This window comes from Onychomys torridus, chromosome 17 (assembly GCF_903995425.1).
Source record: "Onychomys torridus chromosome 17, mOncTor1.1, whole genome shotgun sequence".
Classification (NCBI taxonomy): domain Eukaryota; kingdom Metazoa; phylum Chordata; class Mammalia; order Rodentia; family Cricetidae; genus Onychomys; species Onychomys torridus.
This window is the reverse complement of record NC_050459.1, coordinates 30,629,477-30,655,110: the sequence shown is the minus strand read 5'-3', so window position 1 is coordinate 30,655,110 and position 25,634 is coordinate 30,629,477. Positions and strand designations below refer to the sequence as shown.

The window sequence follows — 25,634 nt, the reverse complement described above, 5'->3', positions numbered from 1 at the left end:
GAGGCAGGTGGATGTCTGTGAGTTCGAGGCTAGCCTGGGCTACAGAGTGAGTTCCAGGAAAGGTGCCAAAGCTACACAGAGAAACCTTGTCTCAAACCCCCCCCCCCCGCCCTCATACACAGAAAACAAACAAACAAACAAAACAAAACAAAACAAAGGGGGAGAGAGATGCATAGTCTTTTCTTAACCCGCTTAACGCCTTTGCACAGGGAACCATCATAGTTAACCCTGAACACTCTATTAGCTGCTTAGCAGGAAGCCTGGGACCCAGCAGGTGCACATGTGGGGAACTGTGGTTATAAACCCAGGCTGGAGCCAGAGTTTCTGGGATTGAATCTTAGCTCCACCTTTAACTAAACGTGTGATAGCTCTACTGTCCTTGTAGACTCTGAGGATTGAGCACACTTTTTTTTTCTGCCTTATTGTATCTGCAAAATGGGAACATAAGTGTATTTATCTGAGAGAGCTGTGGAGAGGATTACAAACAAAATAATAAACGTTGGCTACTATAGTTAGCTGCTGTCATTTCCCAATTTTTATGTTCAGAGAAAGGGAGGCTTGGCTTAATCTGTTTTTTTATAATCTAGTTGCAGAGTCAACAGCCACTCCACTTTCCTTCTCTCTCCCAAACTGGGTGTTCAGAGCCCAGTTTTTAAAAAAAGATTAATTTTTATGCTTTAATTCTGTCTGTCTGTCTGCTGGTCTGTCTCTTTCCGTGTGTGTGTGTGTGTGTGTGTGTGTGTGTGTGTGTGTGTGTGTGTGTGTGTGTGTGTTGTGAGTGTGACTGCAGGTGCCCTTGGAGTCCCGAAGAGGCATTTATGAGCTGCCCAACCTGGGTACTAGGAACCAATCTCAGGTCCTCTGCAGGAACAGCAAGCACCCTAAGTCACTAAGCCACACCTCCAGCCCCTCACACCTCATTTTAAGGCATTTCTCCCATACCAGGTACAACTAGAGTTCCATTTTCTGTTCTCCTGGGAGCCTACATATTTGAAAGACCCACCAATGTTCATTTGTCTGGTGGCAAGTAGTATACAAGTACATTCACATTCCTGATTTACATTTGGATACTTTCCCATCTGGCCTGCCTTCCATTTCTGCCAACTCCAGTGAAGGTCAGTTAAACACACAGGCATCTTTGGTATCTAGGATCAGGATGGAGAAGATGGGGAAAACTAGAAACAGGAATGAGTGATGGAGCATACGGGGACGTACAGTAAGAGGGAAGGACCAAATCCACCTGACAGTGTTGTGTACAGCTGGTCTGTAGTTACCACAGCACACCGGTCCAATTTTTTCACTCTGCCAATAAGCAAACGAAACAAAACCATACAACAAAAACCCTCCAAAACCTAATAACCCAGAGAAACTAACCCATCCCTTGGCTTCTGGGAAAATATCACCTTGATTGCATCTTCTGTCTATGTCAAGGCATTTGTCTGTTTACACCAAGTTCCCTTGCAAGCCAGTGAGGCACCACTAGTCTTACCTTTAAGGATTCTCTAAGAACTTCCCTGAACTTTCTCTTCCATGTCAGACAGGGGGACTCTGTGCTGACATCAGGGAGGAACTAGGAAAATATCATCTTGCCTATGAGCAGTGGAGAAGGTTTGCAGATCATGTCAGGCAGATCAGTGGAATCTACACACAAGCTGCTTAAGGCTGATGGACACACACTGTCTCCAGTTAGACTCATTTATGACTTGTGTTTCTCTCTGAGGATGGCCATGAAGATGAGTAAGCTTTTGCACGGTCAAGATATTTACATGAGTTTGCAATGGCTTTTTATCATCAAAAGGCAAAAATTGAATGTAATAGTGCTTTTCACAAGGAACCCCCTCCCCCCCCCCCCCCCAAGAGTGGTACCCACTCACTAGTTTTGCTGAATATACAATATAACATCTGGGTGCATAGAATTCTTGTGCTTTACAGACAAGATTGCTATTATTCATGTTTACAGCTCTGTCAACGTTGCATGAAAATCTCTCTCTCCCAATAACCATTCCAAAGGCCTTTTACTACAAAGTGGCGTGTATGTTTATTTTATGAGCTCGCTCAGACACATTAGCTGGCAAGCCACCCTGTCACGCCCTAATGCACTGAGTTCCATATAATGACCTTTAAGTGGCATGTTCCAACCAGAGAGAGGTGATGTCAAGCTCAGGTGTCTAGCAACAAAGACTAATGAGGGTAATGACATCAGACCTGGGGTGGGGAGGTGACCACAAGTGGTCACCAGTACTAGTTTGGAGTTACCGTTTCTCCCAGGAAGCCACCTGTCCATGCAGTTTAATGTTTTAATTTGAAAAAACGGAAGGCACACTCCCTTAAATTCTGCGTTCTACCTTAACCCCATGTCTATTGTCATTGTTGCCTGTACAAAACATGCATTGAAAAGTGCAAATCCCATGTACCACTTCCACATCATGGGTGAGGCCATCTGACTTTGGAGCATGAAGAGCCTCAGTGATTTCCCCAATACCGCTTTGAAACCATCTTTGAATTTTCTTCCAAAGTGGCTTTGTTCCGTTCAGTTCTAGCAAAATCCCTGAAGAGGGTAAACACCAAATAAATGTGATCCATTACAATTTTTGTTAATATTGTAGTGGAAAAAAAATAAAATGAAGATTGGATTTTAATCCAATATCCATTATTATATTGGTCCAGAAAGTATGATGACTATTGGATTTTCTGCTTATTAAAGGGTGATCTGGAACCGTATTCCTTGGCTAACTTATTTTTTGTTTCTCTCAAGTCTGGTCCCTACTTATGTCATAAACTGTTCCTTGGGGATCCATGACGTAGAATTAAACAGACCTGAGGTTAAATCTAAATAAAAGCAGCAATAGTGCCCAGTCTAATCACTGCTCTATAGAGTACCAGAAATTCAACCTGTAAGTAAGTTTTGATTCTGTCTAGATCATTGGTACAATAAATCTAATGTGGTCACCTTTAAGAGTAAATGCCTGGGCATGCAACAAACCCCAGTTATGTGTCCACCAAGGCTAAATACACAGGACTCTTCAAATCTCCCCTCACAGCCAAAGTAAAACTGGTCTAATTAGACTCTCAGATATCTCAGACAAGCACTTCCTAGTCAAAAACTCTTTGGTTAATTTTGGCACTATCTCAGTAGGATATTTATGCTTCTAATATCTTTGGGGGAAATGCCACCAGAAGACTGATAACATCTCCCACCCATGTAATGGTCTCTGCATACTAACAGTGTTCTTATTCTTTTTCCTCTATCTGTGTGTGCATGGATGCTGATTCTTGGGCATGCATGTCAGCTGCCTGCTCAAAGACAAAGCCACACCCTCTGCTAACAGTGCCTTTAAAAACCTTTGGAGCAACACAGAAGACGGTATTATTTACAATGATCATCCTGAAGGACGTTTGCATGTGATTTAGAAAGTCTGGGCAATACTTGTGTTTCTCTGCACCGTATGAACATCTCTGAAGGCTTGGAGTAGATAGATGCAAAGCCTGAAAACAAGACATCCCCACAGCAAGCCTCAACAAATGCAATCCAGCAGCCAAACAGGTGTCCTTGTTACCTTTCACGCAGATCTAAGTAATGCCCTGAGAACCAGCGTAGTTTATATATATTAAAAAACTCCTTCTAAAAGATATTTAACAGTAGAATATTTAAAAACCAAAAGATAATACTGACACTCAACATATACTTATTATAATATTTTCATCTCTGGGAGCAATAATACCAAGCCTGTACTGAAGTACATTTTCTATTGCTTCCTCAGATCCTTTTATTGATATTTCAGCAGACATTTCCTGTGGTGGATCCAGTAAGCTCCAGGTTCTGTGCTTACTCAACTGCTCAGAGGATCAGGTCAAAGTGTCCAAGAACTATCTCGTACCTGGATTTGAAAACAATGAAACAGGATGCTGATTCAGGTGCCCACATCAACCCCAGTGGACAGATAATGGGCCACCTGACCCAAGTGGTGTAGTTATTCCTCGCTCTCCCTTTTCTCTGCGATGATGCACCAGTTACCATGGTCATTGCCGGCACTCAGAACTTGCAGCTCAGACACACTCTCCTGCAGTAGTCCGGACAGCTCACCTTCCCGGAACACATGGTAGTAGCGCATGAAGGCCCTGGAATCCGGAGCATCCTGCTGCTCCTCTGTGTAGCTTGGGCCTTCTGGTTTGGAATCTGTAGGGTCGAATGCAGAAACTCTCCTTAATATTTTTCTGGCAGAAGGATCAATGACGTTGTCTGCAGCCACACTGTCTCTGGTGTCAGCCATGTCCAGAAAATCGCTGCCCTCCTTCCTCCTGCCCTCTCCTCCCCGGTATCCACTGAAGTTCTCTGAAGTGCCCGGTGCTTCCAGCCAGCCCAAGTGTCTTTGAAAAGATGTGTCTCCAAACACCTCATCTAAATTTGGTTCTTTTGTTGAAACCGTCTCCTGAGGATGTAAGTCTAAGCTGGGGTGTCTGGAAGGCTGACGGGACACAGTGCTATTGGCCCAGCCCTCCGTGATTTTCATGGGTCTGGTTCTTTGAGTTTGCTTCCTCAGGGTTGATTCATCCAAAGACCTGGAGAAAAACCAGGCGCGGAAAGATTTTCCAAAATTGTTATACAATCCATTCGCTTCCTCGCCTTCCTTCGAAACATCTTCACAGCAGGTTCTTGCCATTGCAGGCCCGTCGTCCATGCTGTGGGACCGCTTGGAATCGCACCTGCCCTGAAAACACACTGCGCAGCCGCACGCGGAGCCAGGGCCCTGGTGGCCTTGGCTCATGGGATGCCCACACGGATGCCCCCAGGACTGGTGGGATTCTGAGAGCCGCCGGGAGCAGAGAGCACGGTTCCATGGCACCAGCACATCCTGCTTCTCGAAGTGTCGATTCTTCTGTTCCATCGCCCAAACGTAAATCATCAGTTGGCCTCCAGGAGCTAAGACCCTGGCCATTTCCTTTATTGCTCGAATTCTTCTTTGTCTTGTAGAAAAATGATGTATGACTGAAAAAGAAAAATAGACCAGAAGAACACTTAGAGCTCACCGTGCATGCAGCACATGCACAAACACATAGTGATGTGTTTCCATAGAACAACGATGAAATTCTGACCTATCTCGATAAACTGGAGAAACAACAAGAGTCTGTATACTGAGTGGTTTCGTGTGTCAACTTGACACAAACTAGAAGTCATCAGAGGAAGGAGCCTCAACTAAGGAAATGCCTCCTTGAGATCCAGCTGTAAGGCATTTTCTCATTTAGTGATCAATAGGGGAGGGTACAGCCTGTGGTGGGCGGTGCCATCCCTGGGCTGCTGGTCCTGGGTTCTATAAGAGGGTGGGCTGAGCAAGCCAGGGGGAAGCAAGCCAGTAAGAAGCTCATCCCTCATGGCCTCTGCATCAGCTCCTGCTTCTGGGATCCTGCCCTGTTTGAGTTCCTATCCTGACTTCCCTCCGTGATGAACAGCAATGCTGAAGTGTAAGCCAAATAAACCCTTTCCTCCCCAACTTGCTCTTTGGTCATGGGATTTTGTTGAAGCAATAGAAACCCTAACTAAGACAGTCTGGCTTTCAGAGAGACACCGTTTTTTTTTTTTTTTTTTTTTTTTTTTTTTTTTGTTGTTGTTGTTTTGTTTTTTTGTTTTTGTTTTTGCTTGGACAAATTCTATAGATTTTAAGTTTCTTCAGTTCCAATAAGAAACCTAGAGAGATATCATGTGCAAGCCTGTAGAATTTGGTAACTGGACAAGCAAGTGTAACTGATGTGAGTTACTGAAATATGAAAAGGACATTTAGTGAGGCAGTGTTCTCTGGTGGAGTCTATGAGATAATTCATTGTTTTACTGAATAATTGATATTTCCATAGAAACAAAAGATGAGTAGCATTAATAATTGGTATTAGTAATATTAATAAAACAAATAAAATATAGTAAAGGGTTAAATATTATTTTCTAGCTAGATAATACAAGCTAAATACAAGTTCAAATGCTTATTCAGCTTTTCCTAAAGATAATATAATAATTGTGTATACTTAAAAAATCAATTTGTAAGTTATGGTTTTACTTTTAATCCCTGTAAAGTCAAAGGGGGATTCGAGCATTTTCTAAATAGAATCCACCTTTCACTTACATGTATATGTGACATTGTGGGTGCATATTATTATTAGTAATAATTATGTTGTGCTAGGCAAGTAAGGAACCTGGGAGACAACATGATAGGCAGACACCCTCCCACTGAGCTGCACCCCCAGTTTTATTAGGTATATCTTTACCAGAAAATACATAGAAAGGGCTAGTCTATCAGATCCTGGAGTGGTTTAATCACAGCACTGTGTAAAGAGGAAACATTCTGAGTCTTTGAAACAGGACTTGTTACACAGATCAAGGAGGAGACTGGTTCCAAGCAAAGCTGAGAGACTCCAGCTCTGATGTGGCAGCCCTGGCAGGGAGCAACTGAAACTGTCCCCTGGTGCTCACACCATTTAGCTGCTAGCGATGATTTTACCTGCCACAGAGATGCACTGACTATCTACAGGAAAAGTCTGCTATAGATATAAAAGCTTTCAGAGGGTGATCACTCAACAATGCTATTATTATTATTATTATTATTATTATTATTATTATTATTGTCTGTGTGGTTGGGTGTTTTGCCTGCCTGTGTGTACATACGCCACATTTGTGCAGTGGCCAGGAGGGGGCGTTGGATCATTTGGAACCGGAGTAAGGAACAGTTTTGAGCTGTTATACTGTGTTCCCTGAGACCACAGAACACAGCTTCTGGGGAGAGTGACTACTCACTGCATCGATCGTGTAAAGCCCAAAGAGGGGGCAGGGGAAACATTAAAACAGGACTGTTTCCATGCAATAAATATTTTTTTGTAATAGACTAATAGGTCTCCAGTGTTCCAGGATTCTACCAGGTTTCAAAGGGTGTTGTATTCTACACAAAACCAAGTTTTCAGTCATTTATTGATAAATACAGAATAATTTATTTTTTAATTATAATCTTATCCAGAAAAGTGACTCAATGTTTTATTTATATTTAACAGGTAGTAGGTAACAGCTTTTAAAACAAATGTTTTTAAATTTTTATTTGTGCATATGTATCTGTGAGCAAATGCCATGTGTATCCAGGTGCCTGTGGAGACTAAAGAGGGTGTTGGATCCTCTGGTGCTGGAGTAGGCAGTTGTGACCTGTCCCACCTGGGTTGTGAGAACTGAACCTGGGCCCTCTGCAAGAGTAGTCAGAGTTCTAAACAGCTGAGCTGTCTCTCCAGCCCCAAGCCAAATGTTTTGGAGGAAAAAAGAGGCTTAAGCAAGAAAATTTCTTCACACATGCCAAACGTGCTATGTACACACACACATACATGTTCTGTCAGAAAGCACTGTGAGTGTCACTATAGTAAGATCTGTCTGAAATGTCACTGCTGAGAAACTATGCTGAAATTTTAAAAATTAAAAGAATTTTTTTTTTGCTTGTGAGTCATAACCAGAGCTTAAAGGCAAAAATAGTATTCCGTATATACGCACTCCATATATATACACTCCGTATATGTGCTTAGAGCAGTTTTCCTGTGGAGAGGCTAAAACATAACTTGAATCCCAACTTTTGGATGACAGAACCAAATGGTGACAGCGGATTTCCGTTCACAGCCTGTCACGTCTTATATTTTATGACTTCCTGTTCTTTAACTGTGCCAGTGCGTAGGTCTCACTAAGCGCCCGGAGCTGATGGGTTTAGCAGAACGCAGTTTTTAAAACACTAGTATCGCTGACATTTGAAGCCAGATCATTCCTGTTGTGTGGGAGCCACCCACTAGGTGACAAGAACACACACATCCACCTGTCCCCTGTGAGTCCCCAAAAATGTCACCAGACGTCATTCAGTGTCCCTTTGAGGGTGGAGGCTGGGAGCAATAGAGCCACTGGTACAAAGTGGGTAGTTGATTTACACCAGTGTATGTTGCTAGATTCTTCTAGACTGTTTGCCGAACTGCTCTAAAGGCAGGGGGTGTCCCCCCACCCCCACCCGCAATTCTGCCAGGGAAGTGTGATGGGTGTGTAGCTAAGTCTGACAGTTAGTTGGCTCTCTGTTATTAAGAGACTCCAAAAAGTAAGGCACTAAGGGGGGGGGGGGTAGGGAGATACGTCCTTGCGTCATGGCGAGCAAGAAATGCCAAAATGTGCAATTCAAAATAGGGAATAAGTATTTATGGATGTAAGAGTCTTGAAATTTCCCAGAATGTTTTTCTAAATGTGAAATGTGACTGAAAAGCGACCTTATCACATGACCTCATAGCTGCAGTTCCTAAAAGCATGTTTGGTTTTTTCCATTTAAAGGGGGCATTTTTGTTTGGCTTGTTTATCTCAAGTCAACACCTCTCTGTGTCCTCCAGGTTGACCTCAAACTCGTGATTCTCCTGCCTCAGCCTGCGCAGGACTGGGATTATAGATATGTGCCATGGTGTCCATCGAGGGAGTATTTTCAATAAAAAAGGTAGTAACAGGGTGGGCTAGTACATTTCTGCTACTATAACAGGATGCTGAAGACTAGGTAAATTATAAACAACAGAAATTGATTTGGCTCATGGTTCCAGGGGATGGTCATTCCCAAAACCAATGGGTCAGCATAAGTGAGGGCCTTCTGGCTTCGTCCTGATATGGCTTAGGACACATATGACAAAGAGAACTGAGTGAGATGGGGAGGGGACATGAAGTGGGGTCAGGGGGTGGCAAATCCTGCCAAGCTCATTGTTATGCAGCTATTTCCTATGAATTGAAAACTTCCTCTTGGAGGGAGAGGCAGACTATGAGCCCCTCGCTAAGGTTGTACAGAGTAAGCCATTGCTGAGAGAGGGGTGACTCCAGATGTGGAGTTCCCTGCACAGTGTGAAGCTTTTCACGAGGTAGCACCCATGTTGCGTGGGCTTTTCAGTGATAAGTTCCTTTGAGTCATCAGTGTGTCTGTAAGTAATTCTTCGCCCATGCTCCTGTCGGAAACCTGCCTAAGTGCATTGACTGACCGTGGGATGCTCCTTTGATCTGTACTAGAGTCCTTATCTGGGGTTCACCTCCCCTAGGAAAATGGTATGCACATCTCTCCCCAGCCCTCTGGTTTAGAGGATTTTCTTGTGATAACTAACCCATATGCATCATCAGCTTTCATAGGTTCAGGAGTGCCATGGCAAATTCTAAGGTAAGCTTTGGAAGGGCCACACAGAGTGGCATGCTCCATTTTCTGCATGGGAAAGGCATAGCCTCTAAGCTGAGTACAAAGAAGAGTTCAAGGAGAAATGTGGAGCATTTCACAAAGGCAGGAAAGCTATCGGCACCCTCCCCTGCCCCACAGTAGCTGAGTGGTGCTGGGATAGGCGCCTTGTGGACCTGAGAAACCAACCTGAGCAGAAACAGAGCAAGATCTCCATCTCCTCCTGAATGCTATTTAATTTCCAGTTCTTTAGGAAGGGGACCAAATAAAAAGCTTTCCCCACTAAAGATTCAGAGCACAGCATGGTGTTGTTATGGTCAAAAAGAATCCTTTGTTATATCTGTGTGACTTCAACCAAGGCTATGTCCACAAGGAAGTCATGTTGGGAAGTCTCTAGGTTCAGATGTGGTCCTGCACTACGACAGAAGAGTCCAGCAAGCTTGATATTCAACTTCTACCACTGTCATATGGGGAATCAGAAAAAAAAAAAAAAAAAAAAAAAAAAAAGATGAAGGCAGCAGTCGTCTGCAAGCCTCCTAATGAACTGGCTTGGCTGGTTCTTTGATGTAAGAAATAATAGTCTATTGTTTTAAAACACAGGAATCCAGGATATTTTCTTATAGCAGCCTGCATAGACTAATGCTTACAACAAAGTGCACCTAATAGTTTCAAGAGCAGGAATAAGGCAGCGTAGGGGAGGTTCCCATGGCAACCGTCTTTTACTATTCCTGGCCATTTCCAGGGTTACAGGCACCCAGGCTTGAATTCTCACACTAAACAAAGATATGGTTCCCATCTGAGGATACCTAGCAATCACTCATCTAGTTCAGGAAAGTATAAATTGTATTATTCTGTATTTTTATTTTTAGCATGAATGGTAGTCAGCTTCTATAAGATCACTTTGCTTTGGTAAAGTTTGTTCCATTAACAGGTTAATTTAAAAAATGCAATCTGCTTTGCAAAATATTTTAGTACTATAAAGAACTTAGTAGAGAATCCTTTGTTTTTGTTTTTGTTTTGTTTTGTTTTTTGAGACAAGGTCTTATGATGTAGCATTGGATGTCCTAGGACTCACTATGTACACCAGGCTGGCCTCAAACTCACAGAGATCCACTTGCTTCTGTCTCCCAAATGCTGAGAATAAATGTGTATAGCACCACGCCTGGCTAGTGAATTCCTCTAATACAGGTCTTCCTACACATTCAAGGACAACGAACACAATGGACGTAAAGAGTACTGGATAAAGTGAGCTCATATATGTGTGCATGTTTCAGGCATGGATTTTGTTCTTGTTATTCTGTTTGCTCTGGTGCTGAGTTTACTGGGAAGATAGACTCATCAACAACGTCTAGAATTAGGAACATAAAGACACAATCAAACAGTGCAGTCTGGGTAAGACAGTGCCTGTCTTTTCCAGGAACTTTAGTAGTAGTGAGTGACACACCTGTCGGAGGTGGACGGTGGGTGTTCAATATATTAGTTCTAGAATTTTCTGTTAACAAAGGGCATTTTCAGCAACATGACACCTGAAAATCTACTCTATTTCAGGAGAATCGGGCCAGATCTCAATAAAGCAAAGCATATTTTCAATGAATAAGAGTTCTAACGTTCATGTACACAGTGAAAAAAAGTGTGGGGGGGGAACACATCATCAAAAACAATACAATAATAGCCCAAAGGTTTGAAATTATAACAACATATATGTCATAAATGTAGGCCAGAGTCAAATAAGCCATGCAGTAGAATATATATATTAAAATTAGGTAAAATGCATTGCCTAGACCCTCTACAAAGAATGGACATTGAGTCACATGATTGGCCTGACAGTGGTTTTTCATGGCAAAGTGTGATTGTGGCCTGGCTGCCTTACCTCCTATGGAGATGATAGCATCGAAGCCCTGGTCTCTAAAGGGGAGATTAAGGTTGTCACATACCATGACTTCACCCCCTCTATTCCGGGCAATCTCTACCAGAGGCCCACAGTAGTCACAGCCCAGGGTATGCACTTGGCTATTCACTTTAAGATACTTCCCAGTTCCACAACCTGTAAGAGAAAAAAAAAACCTGTGTTCCATGCTGTCCTTGCTGGAAAAATGCAAATTAATTTGTCCTATAACAGCTAAAGAAAGTTTATATTAAAACGACCAAGACACAACACTTCAGCGAATACTTATATAATTTCATACAGAAGATAGGAGAGTGAGAGTATGAAAAAAAAGAAATAATATGTATGGAATATTCATTTGTTTTGGTTTTTTGAGACAGGGTTTCTCTGTGTAGCTTTGGAGCCTGTCCTAGAACTTGCTCTGTAGACCAGGCTGGCCTTGAACTCACAGAGATCTAACTGCCTCTGCCTCCAGAGTGCTGGGATTGCAGGCATGCGCCACCACCGCCCAGCTGGAATATTTACTGAGGCAGTGCCCACAGGGCCTAATACATCAGCACAACCTAATCACATGAACTAGCCTGTCCCTGGGAAACAGACGCTCCAACATCCAGAAACTGAGTCCGACAGTGGGCAGTCAGTATCTTTACGTTGATGTAAACATTTCACTTAGTGTGTGCACGCTGCATCAAAGGTCTACTCCAATGACTTTTACCAATTTCTGACTGTGTTAAACAAACTACTGCTAATGACTTTTCAATGTCTAGAAATCGCAATTGTAGTTTTAAACATAAGAACTTGACTGAAAAAGAAAGTAGCATCTTTCCACACGCTCTCAGGTTAATGCTAGGTACAGGGCATTTCTGTTAGGTCAGTCTATAGTGCTAACAAAGAGTTTAAAAAAACAGGCCATTTTGGACATCCCTTTCCTAGCGGCAGAGGCCAAAGTACATAGTCCAAAGACTGAGGTCAATCAAATCTTATAGTATGATAGAGAATAACATGAATGACATATTATCTTGAAAAAATAAAAAACACCCCACTTTCTATTATCTAGAAACTGCTACCAAGTTCTTTTTAGAGATTGGGTCTCACTATATTGCCCAGACTGAATTCCTGGGTTCAAAGAGTTTTCCCACTTCTGCCTTCCAAGTAGTTGGCACACTAGACGCACGCTACTGCGCCTGGCTCCTGGCATGATCTTCAGTCTCAAACATGTAATCCAGGTCCATCCCAGAGGTGTTTGAAGACGTCAAGGGAGCTGCATTTTGTATCTACTGACATTTCTTACTTAGAGATTTTTCTGCAGCACAAAAATACCAATCAACATTCAGAATATTAAGTCTGGGGCATCTTTAATAACTCTTCCTTAGTACACTGTTTTCCAAATGACGAGACAAGAAAAACAAAGTGAAGGTTCCCTGGTGCCAGTTGTGGAGGGGAAGTGAAAAAAAAATGCTCTCCAGTGTTATTATTTCAATATAAATGGCTGCGATTAGATTCTCATTTTAGATCTCACAGCCATTGTTCCTAACACTTAGGAATAAAAGTAGCTGCTATTTGAGGGCAGTCACAGAGAAAAATAGAAATCACACTGCATTTCAAAGTTGAAGTCCTGTCTGTGTCAAAGATGACAGGCCCGTTTTTTATAAATATCTTGAAAATTCACTTCTCCCTTTATTGGCTTGCAAAATGCATTTAGAGGCAAGAAAGGGAAAATCTCTTAAAAGATTCTGTTAAGAACATTTATTGTCATAAATCACGTCAGATAGTGGGGGCTATTCAGAAAACCATTGGTAACAAAGAGGCTCAGGTCTTTTCTCTTGGTGACCAGCACTCTGGTACTCTCAACTCTTCCCATCTTCGTTTCGAACAGCATCACTTTGAACAGAACCTCCGAACACAAGGCAATTGCTCATTTCTAAGTGCACACCCTGAGATGCTGGTAAGGGAAGACTGTTCATATAACCAGGAAGTCAAGTCCATTACCAAACCAGGTCTCCCCAGGATCTTAGATGCAGCCTGGACATTCATGATACCATGGCAAACTCCACTCTAACAATTACACTCCCTTGCAAAATCTCCTTAATGATAACAGTGCCCAGGCCTGAAGAGAGATACCAGAGGGTATCTGTATGCTCACATTCTTCTCAGTTTTGTACTCTGTACCTCAAAGTGTCTACAGAGGATAACAGAGCAAGGCTCCAATTCATCAAAATCTTTTGGCTCAAGATGGGTGAATGTTTTCTGAAAACAACAAAAATGATTATTTTTTTCTAAAGTTTGTAGAAAAAAACGACCCACTTTTTGTACTTGGAGTTGAACCCAGGGCCTCACATTCTCTTATCAGAAACAACTACATTTAAAAAGTTAGTTCTTTGTTAACATCTCACCTAAAAGAGTTCTTTTTCTATGTTTTTCTTCTAAAAAAGACAAATAGTATGCACATTTTAAATTCATTTCTTGGGCCAGGGTTGAGGAGAATTGTCATTGGCCAAGCATAGTGCTAGCCATATGGGGATAGTGTTCTTAACTTTTATTGAATCTAATGCAAGAAAGGCCATTAAAGAATTTATTCTGGGGCTGGAGAGATGGCTCAGAGGTTAAAAGCACTGGCTGTTCTTCCAGAGGTCCTGAGTTCAATTCCCAGTAACCACATGGTGGCTCACAACCATCTATAATGAGATCTGGTGCCCTCTTCTGGCCTGCAGGCATATATGCAGGCAGAACACTGCATACATAATAAACAAACAAATAAATAAATAAATAAATAAATAAATATTTAAAAAAGAATTAATGCCAATGAAAGACAAGCATTGAAACTGGGAACCCTGATAGACAAAAGTCAGGAGGAGTCTTAATTATTTAAGAATTTATTTGTGTTATTATGTTCACAAAAATACCATTTTCAGTGCTCTTAGGGCAGGTATTTCTGGAGTTATTTATGAGCAGAATCTTGCTGAAAAAGAATCCAGCTCTGATCTCTCTCTTACTTTATGAACAGATCTGGGTGACAACATCAATCTACGCACTGCCCCCTATGCTGCATGCGATAGACATAAAATGGACCAGTTGATTCTGGGTAAACTGCCGTGACCACATGGGTCGCTTGCCGTACTTCCTGGATACGTCCCAGAGTTTCTGCTGTTGAACCACTGAAACTGGTCATTTATGCTATTCTCTGCATTTCCTTAATCTCTGTTCTTCAGGTTTCTTGCTTGGTATGGGAGCAGATACCTGTAATCTCAGCTGAGACAGGAGGATGGCCGCTTCAGACCATCTGGGCTATATAGTGAGATGTTCTCCCACCCCAACCCCTCTGCTGGATGTTGTAAACACAATTTGATGATGGTCTCTGCTGGATGTTGTAAACTGACTTAACGATGTTTTGCTATCTATCTGCCTCTTCTTTCTAGCTACTTGTTCTTGTACTTTTGCTTTCTCTAGACTTTATAGGCTCATCCATTTAAGCCATGAGTACAGCTATCATATATCACATGTCTGGACCATAGAAAACAAGGGATGAGAAGGCAGTTTTTCCTCTGTCTTCTTCCATGCTGAGGCAAACGTGACCATTTTCTTTCTTCTTGTGGTGTGTGTGTGTGTGTGTGTGTGTGTGTGTGTGTGTGTGTGTGAGAGAGAGAGAGAGAGAGAGAGAGAGAGAGAGAGAGAGAGAGAGAGAGAGAGGGGGGGGGGGGGGTGGGAGGAGATATGCTTTCTATATCCCAGCAACTTGATTTTAATTTTTATTAGGATATATCATACAAAGTGATGGTTGTCATTCAGATACACCATACACTTTGCCCATATTATCCTAACAATTGAATTAGCTATTCCCAGGAGGGAAAAACAACCAAAATAGAAGATGAGTCATGGCTTTCTAATTAAAAAGTTCTATTTATATTTACAGAGCCCAGTGCACTCAGTGATCTACAGAAAACAGCAGACTATGTATCAGAAAAAACAGACTACCTGAAAATTATAGCAATCTCAGTGCCTGTCTTGCTGATATGGCTTCTTTGGCATTCCTGTAAAAGCCTCATGCTTACAACCCCTAGCTGGGAGGCCTGGTTCTGGAGAAAGTGCCCATCTTTCAATTTTCTGCCTCATTACTAACAACTCTTCCCTCTCCGACCAGCCTTCCCATTTGTCAGCTAAATCCAGCACAGTGAAATAGAACTTTCCCGGTCAGAACAACATCATTTCTTCTTTAATTCAATTTTACTTTAAAATATACCCTTCCTTTTCTAATCAAAGCATTGCTGTTTACTGATTTGTTTAAATACAAAAATCACATATGATTCAAATAATCCAAATGGGCAAACACGTATTTCCTATTGATTTAGTGAGTGATTTGTACAGAGGGATTCAGAGACCACCATTCATCCTATAATTAATTTATGGCACCAAAAATACAGGGAAAAATTGTCTGTTAATGTGGTACCTGGATACTATGCAGGTTTTAATTCTGGGCAACATATTCATATAGGTGAATATGCAGTCTATTGAAAGAGACAAAGGACTGATGTGTAATTGTATACTCTACAACCATTTGTGGAATCAAGAAAGGGAAATCCAGCTGCATACATACCCAGAGGCACAAGTTTCTTATAGTCAAACAAAATAGTTCAAGATTGCAGAGTAAGCTGGCAGGAAGGGTCGCCTCTAGTGTGGATGACTTAGTGCCCAAAGACTGGATATGCTGGAATAGTTTCTTTCATTGGATATTCTTGGAACTGAACCCATGTATGTAGATTACTTCCCGAGTATTTTTAGAGCACACCTTAATTCTCCAACTTCATGCAATCATTTGTTCATAGCCTTTCGCCGTTTGTCTTTGGGCCTGTGGGTAGTTTTTTTCTTTTTTATCTTTTGGGTTTTTTTTTTCCTTTTGTCTAATTGAACTTCTGCATCACTTCACCAACACCTCACCATTTGCTTCATGTGTCCAGCCCATCCCTGCTCCAACCTCTGGTCATCACTTCTCTACACTCTGTTTCTGTCAAGTCAACGTTTTTCAGGTCTCACATCCCATTGAGATCATGTAGCCTCTGTCTTTCTTTGTCTGGCTTATTTCATTCAGCAGAACATATTCTGTGTTCACAGATGTCGCAAAGGATAGGATTTGAGGCTTTATACTAACTTTGAAAAATGTTCAGTAGAGTAAGAATTTTTTTTCTTCCATATTCTGGCTGTGGACAGGGTCACAGTGAGAGTCACATTAGCATATTCCTTTAGCATCCCAACAATTTGTTTTTGAATTGTCACTAGCACACATTCACTGTATGTGTGGTTTTCTATTAGAAGTATTGCAGATATATTACTTAGTTTGCTTTTTGATCATTAGACTTTATATAGTCACCTAGATTTTCATCTTAAAACTTTTTAAAATTTTATGGGATCAAAGTTATTAATACAGTCTTTGTGCATTACTGACAGATTCCATATTTGCTGATCATCTATCTGCTAAACTTTATTCATAGCCCTAAAATCGGCCTTTACACCATTGGCATCGTCATCCAGGCATGTACACTATTGGGCAACAAAAAAGTCTCAGTTGTTGCCATTCTCACATTGTTGTCAGTGAAAATCAAAGTGGAGTCATTGGTTCTGGACACTTAAAATGAGTTGCCAGGCCCTTCTGATCCATCCATATAGCAGGCTTATGACAGGCAAAGTTTTGAACTGAACTCTCTGGTTCCCACCCAGGTTCATGTTGACCTCATGACCTGGTGCCAAGTGCAATTTTCTGGGAGGAATCCTACCAGCTTTCTAAATGTCTGTGAAACCACACCTTCCTCTCTCCAACTGCCCAGAGACAAACTGTGGCTAATTCCTTTCTTGTAAACTCTTACGGCATCAGCCGCAAATCCTGGCCAACAGAGGTATAATTGGCAGCCTCCTCATACTTTTAGTTACACCAATGATGCTTTTGTAAGACCTAAGAGCACACCCTCACAGCTACCACAATTTGGTGTCTCCCACATTGTTATCCCAATGAAGCCCAAATAAATAAATTCTTCTCTGCTCTTGACTACCTAGTTTCTATGTGACTTTCTCACAATTTAGTTCATACCGAAGCGTTTGCACTCTGTGTGTGTTTTGGCTTTTTAAAAATGCATCCCTCCTTCCTGAAGCATTCTGTGTTCACTGATAGTTCACAGATAGCTACAGTGTCTCTGGGCAGAATACGTGAGACAATGCATTGTTCAAGCACGAGCATAATGCAATGCATTGAGTGAGAGTTTGATGTTAACAAATCAGAAATATACAGTGAACAAGACATCCTTAAACAGAAATACAAAGAAAGACAGTAAACTGACAAAAATGTGTGCTCAGTATGGATCTGAACCTTTACAGATGTTTTCTCAGGACAGTGAGTTGGTGTTCACCAATCCAGTGTTCACCATACATTTAGAACACACTACAAATAATGACAATCAATTCGTTTCTTTTATAACTTTTTTTTTCTTTTAAAGCATGGATGAAAGAAGTCTGAAGATGTAGAGAAGCCTTTTGTCTTAGGACTACTTTAAAAACAATTTCACTCTCCTTTAATAATTTCATTTTCTTACACTTAAACCTTTGCTTCATTTTTGAGTTTATTTTTAGGTAAGATGTAATAACAGCACCATCTTATTATACAGCTATCCCAAGCCTCCTGAGTGAATCATCCCTTTCCTCCTCACATGTATCAAAGTCTTACACTTTGCATGGACAGTGGACATTAGGAGCCCTGAACTCACTTCATACTCTGAAACCAGATACCTTTCCCCTTTTGGTACTGGGATTTGGACCCAGGGTTCTAAATATGGAGAGCATGCGTGCTACCCCTCAACTACATCCCCAAGCCCAAGACATTGTATTTATTTTTAAAAACTGACATGCTAGAGATCTTTTTTTTTTTTTTTCAGACTTGATTTCAGCATGGTACAAACCTCTTCCCAGACTCTAAACTGCTTATTCCCTCTGTCAAATTCTGTACACACAGCAGTTTGTCCCATCAATATTAAGGGAGATGCCAACCTAGGCTAAGAATGAGTAACTGTAGACCTATGATTCTTCTGGGCACAGCAAACTTGTGGTTCCTGGAGAGGAGAGTTAGTGGGAAGTAGAAATCCAACCACACCTTCAATCTTAGTCTTTAAGTTATGGTTTACCACTTCTCAATTCAGAAAGATGCTGAGCTGAAGCCCTCCAGATATATCAGTGTTTATGGAAGTGCTACCCAATTAAAGATATGCCTTAACAATTCAGTGCTATAAATAAGGGGAGGGACCCAGCAGAATAAAGAAAGGGTTTAAGACTTCATTCATGATCTCATGAGTCTGACTCTTTCATAGACATAGATAGAATGTCTCAAGATGAGCCAAGTATACAAAACATATGTTACAAATGTGGAAGTCTCTGCATTGGAAACCGCTAATGTCACATCATTACCATCCTTATTTATTCCATCTGTGATGGTTGATTTTGATGGAGGATGTGCATAAAAGCTAGAATGGATCACTGCTTTCTCTGAATATAGGTTGGGAGATGTTTCCTGCTTGATGACTTTGATGATAAGAACTTTTGTTATAAAGTGAATATGCTAGAGACTAGCATGCTGCTAACATAATGTTGCATTTCTTGTAAGAATGAAACTGAGATGTGAATGAAAAGGATAGGTACAACTGGGTATGCATCAGACTATGCATGGGAAAACAAAAGTATGGGTTACCAATGTCAGCAATGAGGCTGCCTGGCTTCTGGTCCTGCAGGAATTGGCGGACTCGTGGCCAAGCTTTGTTCTGCAGGTCACTGAAGTAGGGGGCTGTGCTCTCATACACATCATGCACATGCTGCTTCTCCAGCTGGGCAGCTGCAGGATCCATCCTAGGGCCAACACAAGGCAGGCAGGTAAGAGAATGAATCAGACATAGATAAAGGGGGAAGGGGAGCATAGGCTTCCTGACATTGGAAAGTACAACTGCAAAAGTTACGCTGGTCTTTGTGCTTTCATATAGCTGCAATGGAACCTTCACCAGAGCCTCAATATCATCACTATCTCATTAATAAGTGCATAGTGTTCATCTACCCACTTTCAGAAACCAATGGTCTGGGGACAGGTTAATCATAGTAAGTTTCTGCACAGGATCAATTCTTCATTTTGGAAGCATGGCCAACATTAGTACCAAATGGTTTCATTTCAATGAAATTCTATCTAATGCTAGGTAGATTTTTAAATTTTGTAACAGGAAGTTATCACTCCAAACAGGAAGCCATGTGAAGTTGGGGAGATGACTCACTTGATAAAGTACTTACATGGACATGGTTGGATCCTTGCGGCTTGCTAGTCCAGCAGCCTGTCCTGATTGGCAAGGATAGCACCTGAGGAATGACACCTGAGGATGACCTCTGGCTGAGAAACACACACACACACACACACACACACACACACACACACACACACAAACACAGTAGGGTGGGGACACTACATGAATTCTACCCTTTTAATGTCCTTAGATTCCAATAATTTCTCTAGGTTCTTTGATTCTTCTTTTTGAGTAAATAGCTCTTGACCTGAGCTGTTTCAACAGCCTGCAAACAGATTATCTGGCACTTCAATTTATTTATTTGTTTGTTTTGGTATAATAAGCACTTTAATCTACTTAGTTGAAATGCTCATCCCATCATGTTGCTTCCCAGCTTGGGCACCTTCAAAAGTCTCTATAGTGGCCCATTTAAGCTCATCTGGCTCAGGAGACCTTGCAAGTGCCATCCCTGATCTGGCCTCAACTCCCCCCCCCCCCCGCCTCAGATTTATTTATTTATTATATATACAGAAGAGGGCGCCAGATCTCATTACAGATGGTTGTGAGCCACCATGTGGTTGCTGGGAACTGAACTCAGGACCTCTGGAAGAGCAGTTGGTGCTCTTAACCTCAGAGCCATCTCTCCAGCCCTCAACTCCTCTCTTAAGGTTAATTTCTCTCTCTCTTAACCTGTGATAACCAACAGCCCAAAGCCTCCCAGATGTCACACATTCCAGGTCAAACTGGAGCGGAGCAGATCCTGAACCTATCCTAGCACAGCACAGGCATCCCCTCCTCCAGGAAGGATAAGGGCCAATGGGAGGGATGAGAAAAATACAAGAACAGCAGCAAGGTACTTGCTGCTGGGCACCTGCTCTTTTAATTCTACTGTGGTATGAAACTGAGGAATATCTAAGAGAAATGTGTAGGGGTTCAGAGAGTGGCTTTTGTCAAGCAATATGAAAATGTTTTCAATAACTTAGAAGACCATTTGGTCTGTGGGTGCCTCTTAGATTTCTTGTGTCTATTGTGTGCTCCATACAGGTCTGTAATAGTTGTTTGGACAGGCCTCCCTCACTACCTGGAAAGCAGAGGTTTGTCTCACTTAATTCTGAATCCTCAGCACTGGGGACACAGAAGGCCCTCACAACTGAGAAAAGTCCATAAAAGTGGCACTGGTCATGGTGGGGGAGGAATTGTCACCCTGGGGAATGTGGGGAGTGAGGGGACCCAATATCTGTAGTCATGCACATAGCAGTGTGACTAGAGAACATATCGCCCCTGGGTATAGATAGTCTGGGCCCACTGCCACCTCTACATTAGGAAATAAGAAGTACTTGGGTATCTGCCATGTTACTTCTTTGTAAAAAGTAATGCCACTTTTGTATTTTAAAAGTACCTTGTGGGCTGGAGAGATGGCTCAGTGGTTAAGAGCACTGGCTGCTCTTCCAGAGGACCCAGGTTCAATTCCCAGTGCCCATAGGGCAGCTCACAACTGTCTGTGACTCCAGTGCCAGGAGACAGAATGTCCTCTTCTGGCCTCTGCAGGCTCACATGCTGTGCACAGATGTACATGCAGACCAAATATAAACTCACAAAACAAACAAACAAATACATAATACATACATAATAGATAAATTCAAAGTACCCTGTAGGGCTAGGGCGATATTTCAGTGGGTCAAGCACTTACTGAGCAAGCCTGAGGACCTGGGATTGAATTCTAAGAAACCATGTGAAGCTACATAGTAGCACATGTCTGTTAGCTGGGACTCGAATGGCGAGATAGGGGTGAAGACAGGAGAATCCCTGGACGTTCATGGGCTGACCAACTAGCCTGAGCTACAGCATCAAGACAAACAAGGTAAAAGGCAAGGACTGATACCCAGGCTACCTTTGGACTGCCACATGTGTGCTGTGGCCCTTGTGAGTCTGCACTCTCACATCCATCCATGCACACATATACAGATACCTCTGGAGAGAATTTTGAATTATATGAGTATTCTGCTTCTCATATGCTCACCCACCAGTTTCAGTATGCTCTATGGATTCTTCCTTGGAACAGTGATCCCCGTAATTATCACCAAATGAAGACCTTATCCTTCTGCAGTTATGAGGCAGCCTTAGTCTCTGGAGATTTGCACAGAGTCCTTAGGAAGATTCAAGCAAACTCTTGCCACAGGGTAAATCTAAAGAAACTTGTCCCCAAGCTGATCCAGCTTCTTTCTAGATCATTGTCAATTGGGGTTGACAAAGTATTTATAATGGCTTTACCCTTCCATTATAGGGAGCCTTGAATGAGTGGAGTTCTTAGGGAATGTGTATAATTTGACATGGGCAGGTCCATGTCAAGGACCTAAGACCCAGAAGAAAATGGCAAAGCCTCCCCCCTGCTCCCAAGCCTGGATGAGGCTCAGAGGGAAATGGCAAAGCCTTCCTTGAGTCCATGTGTGGATGTTGACAGTGTGTACAGAAGATGTCCACCATAATTTGCTCCTCATGGGTATTTATAGCCTGAACACTGCTTCTCTACAAAGACTTCTACAGAGGTCAGCTAAACCTGCCTCCTCCACAAACACTTGTTAACCTGTAGGCAATAACCCTGCCTCCATGTTCAACCCCATATAGTAAACATACTGAGCTTCCAGGATGCTGTGGTTTCTCCATCCAAGAGCCCAGGGCCACCTGACCCCAGCTATTTCTGTCTGTGTGTCTGTCCACATTTTGTCATTCCTTACTACCCAACTCAGGTCCATCTCTGAGGCTATACAAGGACTCAGCTCTTCACACAGGAGGAATCTCAAAATAATTCATCGTTTTCCTCTGTTCATTGATTTCTTTGTTTACCTGTGCATGTATATTATGTGTGGTATGCGTGCTTGTACTTACATATGTTTGTGTGTGTGAACACACAGGTGTAGAAGCCAGAGGTTGACTCTGGGTGTCTTGTTTGATAGCTCCCCACTTATATTTTGAGGCAGGATCTCTCATAAGCCTAGAGCTTGCTGACCCAGCTAGTCTAGCTAGCCAGTTTGCTCCAGGGATCCCTCACCTTGACCTCCCAAGCACTGAATTACAGGCATACTCGCTCACGTGCACACTGGCATTTACATGGGCGCTGAGGGCCTGAACTCCTCCTATTCTGCTTGCCTGTGCAGCATGCACTTTACCCACTGAGCCCTCTCCCCAGCCCCTTTTAAGTCAAAATCTCCATCTCTGCAACTGGTCTGTTTGAATAACATACCCCTTTTAGGGAATCAACCAGGCCATCTATGTTGAAGAACCTTAGGACAAATGACACTAACAAGTACAATAAAGCAGTTGAAGTGGCCAATGACACAGATTGGATTTCTCCCAATGTGCATTTTAAAAACTGGCTTCAATTCCACCACAAGAACATGGCCCACAGAATCAACTAAGCAGGACAACTAAGCAGGAGAATGAACCAGGGACTCTGGTTGGGTATGGCCTATGTATGGGTCCCCAGCATATACATTATGGCTATTAGGTTGCTGTTCTTGTGGGAGTGGGGGCTATTTTTGACTCTTTTGCCTGCACTTGGGACCCCTTTCCTCCTACTGGGTTGCCTCATCCAGCCTGGATATGAGGGTCATGCCTAGTCTTATTGTAACTTGTTATGCCACGTTTGGTTGCTATCCCTGGGAGGCCTATTCTTTTTTTTTTCCCTAAGGGAAATGGAGGAGGAGGGGAGGGAGGGGAAACTGTGGTCAGGATGTAATGTATGAGAGAAGAAATTTTTTTAAATGGTGAAAGATGAAATACCAAAGTTAAAAAAAAAGGTTCCAATTTAAGTGAACATTGTCTAGTTCCAAATAGCATCCCTTGGAGACCTTTCTCTGAGCTCTCTCCCAAATTGCCTGGCTTCTACCAAAAACAAGTAACCTTGGAGACTGCTGTCTTTAGATGAGTGAGCAGGGTGAATCCATTTTGTTTTTATTGTACCACACGCAGGGTTTAAATGCTGTAGAGTCAATTATTGCTTGTGAACGTGACACTTTTGAAATTCTGTGGGTTTGAGTTTCCTGTATTAATTTCTATCAGAATTTTATGTACACTGAATGAGCAAGTTCCTCCTGGGTTTGGTAGCTGATTAACTCACAGGGCTAGCGAGGCAAACCAGCAGTGAATTCTAGGGGAAGCAAAGAACATGGAAATGTGCTTAGCCAAGCTTCCTGTCCTGTGTGACACCAAATTCCAGACCTGCAAAATATTCCAGATCAAAAGGGTCAGTAGCCAAAAATCTCCATGTTTGCTTCTCCCCTTTGAGACGTAAAGGCTCACTAGCATGCTATGGGCTTCAGAAAAGAATCACAATTTGTTTGTAAAATCATCCATTTTTCAAAACTATTGGACCTATGCTATTCTTCCTTTGTTTCTCAGCTTCCAAGAGAATAATGTTCTGCACAAAGTATTTGGGAGAAATGTTAGGCCAGGGATTTCCACTTCAAGAAAGTCCCTGAAACAAAAAAGTCTTTCTGGTGTAGCTAGAGTTTTCTTGGTCCTGCCTGGCCCATGGTCTGGACAAATCTCTCTCACCTGCCAGTCCTGCAGCTGCTCAGACCCAACCAAGTAAACACACAGAGACTTATATTACTTATAAACTGTATGGCCATGGCAGGCTTCTTGCTAACTGTTCTTATATCTTAAATCACCCATTTCTATTGATCTATGAGTCGCCATGTGGCTCATGGCTTACTGGTATCTTAACATCTTCTCATGGCGGCAGCTGGTAGCATCTCTCTGACCCAGCCTTCCACTTTCCAGAACGCTCTTTTCTGCTTGTCCCGCCTATACTTCCTGCCTGGCTACTGGCCAATCAGCATTTTATTTATACAAAGTGCTATTCACAGCATTCTGGAGTACCCCCTTTCACCCATGTTATTTCAGCGACCCTTGTGACTGCAGGTTCTGTAGAAGAAAGCAGAGTAGTGTTACCATCACTGGTAATCTCTGCTAGGCTGACTGGAGCCAGGGTGAAACCTAGTCTAACAGAGAACGAGATCCTAGGTGGAGCTGGCTCAGCCTTGAGAATTGGAGCCAAAGGACCAGGAGAATCCCAGGAGCACAGGTGGCTTCTGGATTTTGGGAGTCCAGTTTGAACCGCGTACATGTGAACAGAACAAGAGAAAACTGTTCTGCAAAATAAACGTACCTGTAGGGTTTACACAGCATGAGAGACTATGGTGTTTCATAGGGACCGGAGGTTAAAAAGCAGGAAGAAGGGACAGCCTACTCTGTGACCTAGTTCTAGCTTCTCTGTGGGGTCTGGACCGTTGCCTCAGGGCCACTTAATGCCAAGACAATTGTTACTTCACAGTATTGGCCCATCCTGAATTTCTTCAGTTTCCAACATGGAATTTCAAGTGCATTCTAGTTAGCCTTAAGATATTCTTCCATCCGGCCCCATTGTGTTTCCTGCAACTCATCTTCCCTAAGACAGGCAAATTGCTTCTTTTTATGCGATCTGAAGGGAAACCAGAGTATTAAATTGCTCCTTTTTAAATGACAGAACATTTAGAAATGATTGTTTTACTCTTCAAGAAAGGAGTGTTCAGGGATACTAGCAGCTAGTGTTAGTAGTTAAGCATCTATAAAACAACATCACCCCTGTAGAATCTAACAAAATCAAACATGAGCAATAATAACAAAATAACAAATATGATGGCAAAACCAAGCAAAATTCAATGGATGAATTAACTTCACAAGATACCTAACGCAACCAGCTGAAAAGGAATAAAAGTTGACTTTGGCTCACACTGCCATAGACACTTGGCCCAGTTACTGTGGGCTCATGAGTTGAGAACATCATGGCTGGGGACATATGGTTAAACAGAGCCATTCGCCACATGGTAGCCAGGAAGCCAAGGGAAAGAGGTCAAGGAAGGGGCTGGGATAAAGCATATGCTTCATGGGGACACCCCCACTGGCCAAACTTCTCCAACCAGGAACCACCTCCTAAGGTTTCCGCCTCCCTCTTTTGCCATGGGGAGCACCCAAGTACGTGACTTTCGGGGCAGTCTAGATGCAAATGATAGAAACATCAAGGGAAGTAGAGCTGGGCGGTGGTGGCGCACGCCTGTAATCCCAGCACTCGGGAGGCAGAGGCAGGCGGATCTCTGTGAGTTCGAGGCCAGCCTGGTCTACAGAGCTAGTCTAGGACAGCCTCCAAAGCTACAGAGAAACTCTGTCTCGAAAAACAAAACAAAACAAAACAAAAAAGTAGCTGACTCTGTGGGACGAAGGGGATGA

General features: G+C 42.5%; 1 protein-coding gene across 6 annotated transcripts in view; it reads right to left on the bottom strand.

Moving 5' to 3' along the window:
* Positions 1-752: 752 nt before the first annotated feature.
* Trmt9b (tRNA methyltransferase 9B (putative)) overlaps positions 753-25,634 on the bottom strand; it is a 60,757-nt gene continuing 35,875 nt past the window's right edge. For 3 of the 6 annotated variants that reach the window (XM_036166475.1, XM_036166476.1, XM_036166477.1), the window contains 4 exons: positions 19,378-19,443; positions 18,794-18,948; positions 11,059-11,232; positions 753-4,987 (listed from right to left, as the gene is read on the bottom strand). In XM_036166475.1, coding sequence (XP_036022368.1) covers positions 3,972-4,987; positions 11,059-11,232; positions 18,794-18,948; positions 19,378-19,385 — 1,353 coding nt within the window. In that variant the 5' untranslated portion in view covers positions 19,386-19,443 and the 3' untranslated portion in view covers positions 753-3,971. Of the gene's footprint in view, positions 4,988-11,058; positions 11,233-18,793; positions 18,949-19,377; positions 19,444-25,634 lie in introns of those variants that run through there. The other 3 variants (XM_036166479.1, XM_036166478.1, XM_036166480.1) reach the window with 2 other exon arrangements.